Consider the following 7,271-nt stretch of genomic DNA (forward strand, 5'->3'; position numbering starts at 1 on the left):
AGGCCGGCTGATGGTGGCCGTGTGGGTGATCGTTGCCCCACACCTGGACCAGCAGAACTACACGCTGCGGGCCACACACGACGCGCGGCCTGGGCAGGTGATCGCTGATGCCATCCACAGGCAGAGCCGCAGCCTGCACCTGGCACCCGTGCAGCTCCAGCGCTGCCTGCAGGAGTCCGGGGGCCAGTGCGGCGCCGAGGAGTTCCTGCTGCACGAGTGCCCACGCAGCCAGTGCAAGGTGAGGGGCTTGAGGGGCCCCCACGTGGCCCTGGGACCCCCATCCTGGCCCTGGGATCGCTTGTGCAGCCAGTGCAAGGTGAGGGGCTTGAGGGGCCCCCACGTGGCCCTGGGACCCCCAACCTGGCCCTGGGATCGCTCGTGCAGCCAGTGCAAGGTGAGGGGCCCAGCGCGGGGCCCCACGTGGCCCTGGGACCCCCAACCTGGCCTTGGACTGCCTGTGCAGCCAGTGCAAGGTGAGGGGCCCAACACGGGGCCCCACGTGGCCCTGGGACCCCCAACCTGGCCCTGGGACCGCCTGCTCAGCCAGTACGAGGTGAGGGCCCCGGCCCTGGGCCCCCCGGCTTGGCCCTGCCACCCCTGCCCCACCCCGCCCTGCCCCAGAGGTGGGCGCATCTCAGTGATGGGCGACGGGTCCCTAGGTAACTGGCCGTCCCGCCCCAGAGGTGGGCGGATCTCAATGCTGGGCGACGGGTCCCTAGGTAACTGGACGTCCCGCCCCAGAGGTGGCTGCATCTCAGCACCAGGTGAGGGGTCCCTGGTTAAGTGGCCGCCCCGCCCCAGAGGTGGCTGCATCTCAGCGCTGGGCCAGGGGGGCTCCTGTCTAATCCTCCCTCCTCTGCCCCCAGGATGCTGCCCTAAGGCTGCCGGTCCATCGGGGAGTACGTGGGGCTGATCGAGGAGGTGAAGAGCTCGCACACCATCATGCAGATCCAGTGCAAGGGCAGCCTGAAGGGGCCGCTGCAGTTCAGTAGCCACTGGCTGAAGGACAGGAACAAGGGGGACAGGTCAGGCCGCTGGGGGCGAGGGGCTGGGGGGGTGATTGAACCCGGGTTCTCTGGTCCAGTTATGACAACGCCATCGACCTGTTCACCCGCTCCTGCGCTGGGGACTGCACGGCCACCTGCATCCTGGGCATCGGCGACCGGCACAACAGCAACGTCATGGGGCAGGTGAGACCCCCATTCCCCACCCCCCGGATCCAGCCAGTCCCAGCCCTGGGGCTGGGTGGGAGCCAGCGCCCCCTAGAGGGGACAGGCCCCTGCCCCATTCCCTGCCCCCCTGAGCCAGCCAGTCCCTGCCCTGGGGCCGGGTGGGAGCCGGCGCCCCCTAGAGGGGACAGGCCCCTGCCCCATTCCCTGCCCCCCTGAGCCAGCCAGTCCCTGCCCTGGGGCTGGGTGGGAGCCGGCGCCCCCTAGAGGGGACAGGCCCCTGCCCCTTCCCTGCCCCCCTGAGCCAGCCAGTCCCCATATTCTGTTCACCATCTGACCCCCAACCCCTTCTCCCAGCTCTTCCACATCGACTTTGGGCACTTCCTGGACCACAAGAAGAAGAAATTTGGCTACAAGTGGCAGCGGGTTCCCTTCGTCCTCACCCAGGGTTTCCTCCTCGTCAGGAGGTGAGGCCCCCTCCTGCTCCCCTCCCAGAGCTGGGGAGAGAACCCAGGAGTCCTGGCTCCCAGCCCCCCCTGCTCTAACCCACCAGCCCCCACTCCCCTCCCAGAGCTGGGGAGAGAACCCAGGCGTCCGGGCTCCCAGCCCCCCCCATCTCTCTCTAACCCCCTCCCAGCACCGGGGAGGGGACACCGGCGTCCTGACCCCGCGCCGCGCCCCGGCAGGTCCCAGGAGATGTGCTACGTGGGCTGCCTGGCCATCCGGCACGACGCCACCCTGCTGCTGAGCTCGGGGCTGCCGGAGCTGCAGCCCTTCGGCGCCGTCGCCTGCCTGCGCAAGACGCTGGCGCTCCACAAGGCCGAGCCGGAGGCGCTCGAGTACTTCAGCAAGCGGGTGAATGAGGCGCGACACGGCGGCTGGAGCACCAAGATGGACTGGATCTCGCACCCCGTCCGGCACGTGCCCCTCAGCGAGGCTGGGCACGGCTGAGGGGCCCCGGAGGGGGATGGGCCGTGGGGCGTGGGCTCTCCCCCTTGGGGGGAGCCATCCCAGGAGCACAGGCCCCGCCCTCTGCGCTGTTGCTCCTCCCCCTGGGGTAGGGTCCTCTAAGCCCCGCCCCCTTGGGAAGGACCTCCCCATAGCCCCTCCCATCCTGGGGCGGGGTGGGTGTAGGGACTCAGGCCTGCTCTGTGCAGAGGGTGTGGCCAAGCACTTAAGCCCCTCCCCCTTGGGAGGGGCCTGAGGGGAGCCAGGACTCGTGCTCCACCCCTTCTGGGTGCGTCCAGTTGAGGATGGGGGCAGGACCCTACCAGCTCCACTCTTTTCATAGGACGAAGTGAGAGGGGGTGTCAATCCATTATGCCCCTCCCCTTGGGGGGCGGGCAGAAGCCAGACAGTCTTAAGCCCCTCCCCCTGTGGGCGGGGACTGCACTTAGGCTCCTCCTCAGGGACCCCCACCCCAAACAGCAGGTATCTCTGGACGGGGGTCCTGCCACTTTGACCTCTGACCCCCTTGGGAATTCAGCGGGGGCAGTAAAGGGGTTTAGCCCCCGTCGTCCCCCCCCAAATCTTCCAATGCACCTGAGCACCCAGCCCCCCACCGTGATACTTGAATCCTGCCTCCACCGCAATCTGCCAGGGCGGGGGGGGCAGATACTTGAAATTGTTTTGCCTGGAGAATTTTATGTTGTTGGTGCAAAAATACAATTTTGAAAGAAGCCCAAAGTGGCCCCGAACTGCGGGACGCTGGGGCTCAGAAGGAGGGGAGTCAACATCGGGGGGTGGCGCCCCAGTGAGCTCTGCACGTGGGGGCTGATACCAGAGGGGACAGACCCCTGCCTCCTTCCCCGCCCCCCCGTACCCGGGAAACCTGGGGGCTGAGGGGGTGTTTCAGGGGCTGGGGGCCCCTGGAAATAGACACAGGCAGCTGCAGCATCCATTTTTATTGAGCTTCCAGGCTCAGGGGGTGGGGGGGACCTGCCCAGCTGGCCCTGGCCCGAGAGGATCCCCCCACATTAGGGCAGGGGGAAATAAGGCACAGAGATAGACTGGGTAGAGAAGGAACCCAGGAGTCCTGGCTCCCAGGCCCCCCTGCTCTAACCCACCAGCCCCCACTCCCCTCCCAGATCCACGGAGAGAACCCAGGAGTCCTGGCTCCCAGCCCCCCCTGCTCTAACCCACCAGCCCCCACTCCCCTCCCAGAGCTGGGGAGAGAACCCAGGAGTTCTGGCTCCCAGGCCCCCCTGCTCTAGCCCCCCCCAGCATCCACTCCCCTCCCAGCGCCGGGGGGAGAACCCAGGCGTCCTGGTGCCCGAGGTTGCAGCTGGTGATGGATTTTTTGGGGGGTGCTGGGGTGGGACCATGTTGGGGAGCCGGCCTGTGATTGGTTCCCAGGGATGCTGCGTGTCCATTGGTCACGGGGACGGGGCGGGGGGCTATAGAAGCTGGTGCTTCCGACAAAGGGTTAAATCTATCGCCTAGCAATAAACGAAACCATTTATAGTGGGCGCTGCCACTGATAAATTAATGGGGGGGCAGCGGGGTTGGGGGGGCAGGGGTGCCCCTTGGGTGCAGATCTGGGGGTGTAGGAGAAATACAGGCTCCTTGTGGGGGGAGGTGTAGACAAGGAAGGGGGTGCGGAGATTTGGGGGGAGGGCTGCAGGGGGGGATATCTGGGGGTTCAGTGGGGTGAGGCCCTGCAGGGAGGCGGCTCGGCTAGGAGGCCGGACAGGGTGATGGGGGGGGATCGGAGCGGGCGGGACCCGGGACAGGGCAGGGAAGCCATCGGGGGCACCCGGGGGGGGGACCGGGGGGCTCAGAAGTTGATGTCGATGTCCCAGACCTCCCCGCTGAGGGCGTTGGCCGCCCCCTGCAGGGTCCAGGTGGCCAGGGCCAGCTGGCGCCGGAACCGCCCCTCGTCGAAGCGCCCGGGCGCCTCCCGCAGCAGGTGCAGGTGCTCCAGCAGCGCCTGCAGCGTGTGGGGCCCGCGCCCGAGCAGGACGTGCCGGAAGGGGGTATCCGGGGCCGCTGCGTAGGGGGACAGGAAGTAGAACTCCACCTGCGGGGGAAAAAAGGGGGGTGCTTAGCAGAGTCTGACCCCCCACAAATGCAGCAGGGGACGCAGGCAACAGGCAGGCATGCGCCGACCCTGCCCCGGCCCGATGCACGTGTCGACCTGGACCGATGCATGCTCCAATGCATGTGCCAACCTGAACTGCTGCATGCGCCAATGCATGCACCGACCTGGACTGATGCATTTGCCGACCTGGACTGGTCCATGCTCCAATGCATGTGGCGGGTAATTGCATGCGTCTGCACAGCTGACAGGCGCATGCTCCCAGTTCCCAGCAGGCAGCGGGGCTAGGGCAGCGCATGCAGTGGGGTGGGGAGCTGTGGGACGATGCAGACCCGCCCCCCCCCCCCGAGGCTCACCCTCATGATGCGGACGTTGTGCATGCGGTTGAGCCGTTCGTTCTTCTCCTCCGACCTGTAGATGTCCTGGCGCAGCTTCTCGGCCGCCCGCGTGTAGTCGCCCCGGGCTGAGTACATCCACTGCAGGGTCAGGCCGCGGCTCTGTGTGCAGGGGGGATGTGATGGGAATCAGTGGGGGGAGAGACACAACCCAGATCCTATCCCTCCATGGGGCCTTCCAGCCCCCCCAACTTCCACGCTTCTGGATATGTGCCCCCACTGCCCTCCCAGAGCCGGGGAGAGAACCCAGGAGTCCTGGCTCCCAGCCCCCCTGGTCTGACCCACCAGCCCCCACTCCCCTCCCAGAGCCGGAGCGATCAGTGGAGCCCCAGATCCGCCTGGGGGCAGTTGTGGGGCTGGATCCCTCCCAGCCCCCTACCTTGAGCTCGCTGCTGTAGGGGTTCAACTCTGCGATCCGCTGCAGCAGGACGTCTCCGTAGGCGCCGAAGTCCAGCGGCACCAGGTGGTCGTGGCTCAGGCGGATGAGCAGCTGCCCCACGACCTCGGCCGCCGATTTGGCCACGGCCGGCAGCCGCCCAAAGAGCAGCCCGTTAAGGTTCTCGTAGGTGTCGTCCTGGGTGTGCAGGAACGGGTAGGGCCGGGCATCCTGCGGGGACAGGGGAAAACCAGGGAGTGAGGGGCACCGGCAGGGCTGGGCTGGCAGGGGCTGTGGGTCAGGAGTGAGGGGCACAGGCAGGGCTGGGCTGGCAGGAGCTGCAGGTCGGGAGTGAGGGGCACCGGCAGGGCTGGGGTACAAGGGGGCTGTGGGTCGGGAGTGAGGGGCACTGGCAGAGCGTTGAGGGGGCAGGGCTGGACTGGGAGGGGCTGTGGGTTGGGAGTGAGGGGCACTGACAGGGCTGGGGGGGGTAGGGGCTGCAGGTCGGGAGTGAGGGGCACCGGCAGGGCTGGCGGGGCCAGGGGCTGTGAGTCAGGAGTGAGGGGCACTGGCAGAGCTGGGGGGGCAGGGCTGGACTGGCAGGGGCTGCGGGTCGGCAGTGAGGGGCACCGGCAGGGCTGGGATTGCAGGGGCTGCGGATCGGGAGTGAGGGGCACTGGCAGGGCTGGTGGGGGCAGGCGCTGTGGGTCAGGAGTGAGGGGCATTGGCAGAGCTGGGGGGGCAGGGCTGGACTGGCAGGGGCTGCGGGTTGGGAGTGAGGGGCACCGGCAGGGCTGGAGGGGCAGGGGCTGCGGGTCGGGAGTGAGGGGCACCGGCAGGGCTGGAGGGGGTCTAGGTTGGGGCTGCGGGTTGGGAAGTGAGGTGGCACCGGCAAAGGACTGGCGGCGACAGGGTGCTGCGGGGTTGAGGAGTTGAGGGCGCACTGGCGAGCTAGGGGGCAGGGCTGGACTGGCAGGAGCTGCGGCGTTGGGAGTGAGGGGCACGGCAGGGGCTGGGGGCGTAGGGGCTAGCGGGGTGGGAGTGAGGGGCACTGGCGAGTGAGGGGCACTGGCAGGGCTGGGGGGGCAGGGGCTGCGGGTTGGGAGTGAGGGGTGCTGACCCAGCTGGGGGGCACCCTGTCAGGGTCTCTCACCTCGACGAAGGAGAACTCCACGGCCGGGACTCCCGCGAAGGCGGTGAAGAGGTAGGCACTGCTGTCCATGGAGAGGGGCCGGATCCTGGGGGCAGCAGGAGGCAGGATCAGACTCAGGGAGAAGGGGGGGTGCTGAGGTTGGGGGTTCCCCCATTGTCCTACCCAGGGCTGCTCCCCCAAAACCTTCCCGGGGGCTCTGAGATCAGGGACTTCCGGCCCCAAACAGCTCTGGATTTCGGGGGGCGGCAGCAGGATTTGGGGCAGGCAGGAGATTTGTATGGGTCTGGTGGCGGGGGATCAGAGTGGGTCAGGGTTGGTTGGGGGGGGAATAGGGGTCAGCAGAGGCGAGGTAGTCCTGGCCAGATTACGGGGTCAGAGATTAAGGGTCAGTGGTGGTTAGGGTTGAGGGGAAAAGCAGGAGGGTCAGAGGTTACGGTCATGCTTGGCGAGGGCTACGCCGAGATGGCGGTGGTGTGGGGCAGAAGCAACTAGGGGGGCTGGGGAAACCCGCTAATGAGGGCGAGGCTCGTTAGGGGCCAGCCAGGTGGCAGCCCAGCTCCAAGGAGCGGCCCAGCAGGGAAGGTGGATGGCTCCCAGGGAGCACCATGGGGCAGGCCCAGGTGGGGTGACCGGAGGACCTGATATTTGGGGCTTTCTCTCCCACCCCCAGGGGGCGCCCCGGAGCCCGGCTGAGCCAATCCCCAGAGCGACCACCGGGGGGAGTCCCACACGTTACGACCCCCAGGGGGCGCCCCGGGGCCCATCTGAGCCAATCCCTGGAGCGACCAGCGGGGGGAGCCCTGTGCCGTTCCGACCCCAGGGGGCGCCCCGGGGCCCGACTGAGCCAATCCCTGGAGCGACCAGCGGGGGGAGTCCCACACGTTACGACCCCCAGGGGGCGCCCCGGAGCCCAACCGAGCCAATCCCCAGAGTGACCAGTGGGGGGAGCCCCACACGTTACGACCCCCAGGGGGCGCCCCGGAGCCCAACCAAGCCAATCCCCAGAGTGACCAGTGGGGGGAGCCCCACACGTTACGACCCCCAGGGGGCGCCCCGGAGCCCAACCGAGCCAATCCCCAGAGTGACCAGTGGGGGGAGCCCCACACGTTACGACCCCCAGGGGGCGCCCCGGAGCCCAACC

General features: G+C 68.1%; 2 protein-coding genes across 2 annotated transcripts in view; one reads left to right on the forward strand and one right to left on the reverse strand.

Moving 5' to 3' along the window:
* The window catches only part of LOC116814954 (phosphatidylinositol 4,5-bisphosphate 3-kinase catalytic subunit alpha isoform-like), a 3,254-nt gene extending 1,134 nt beyond the window's left edge, over positions 1 to 2,120 (forward strand). Inside the window, 6 exon segments of the mRNA XM_032762934.1 lie at positions 3 to 238; positions 464 to 546; positions 867 to 1,025; positions 1,085 to 1,190; positions 1,527 to 1,636; positions 1,817 to 2,120. Of these exon segments, the coding sequence (XP_032618825.1) occupies positions 3 to 238; positions 464 to 546; positions 867 to 1,025; positions 1,085 to 1,190; positions 1,527 to 1,636; positions 1,817 to 2,120 (998 nt within the window).
* Positions 2,121 to 3,803: 1,683 nt separating this feature from the next.
* The window catches only part of TFR2 (transferrin receptor 2), a gene marked incomplete at its 5' end in the record, with an annotated part of 8,257 nt that continues 4,789 nt past the window's right edge, over positions 3,804 to 7,271 (reverse strand). Inside the window, 4 exons of the mRNA XM_075071328.1 lie at positions 3,804 to 4,188; positions 4,563 to 4,703; positions 4,981 to 5,208; positions 6,131 to 6,429. Coding sequence (XP_074927429.1) covers positions 3,946 to 4,188; positions 4,563 to 4,703; positions 4,981 to 5,208; positions 6,131 to 6,429 — 911 coding nt within the window. The remainder of the gene's footprint in view (positions 4,189 to 4,562; positions 4,704 to 4,980; positions 5,209 to 6,130; positions 6,430 to 7,271) is intronic.

Source organism: Chelonoidis abingdonii, chromosome 11 (genome assembly GCF_003597395.2).
Source record: "Chelonoidis abingdonii isolate Lonesome George chromosome 11, CheloAbing_2.0, whole genome shotgun sequence".
NCBI classification, from domain to species: domain Eukaryota; kingdom Metazoa; phylum Chordata; order Testudines; family Testudinidae; genus Chelonoidis; species Chelonoidis abingdonii.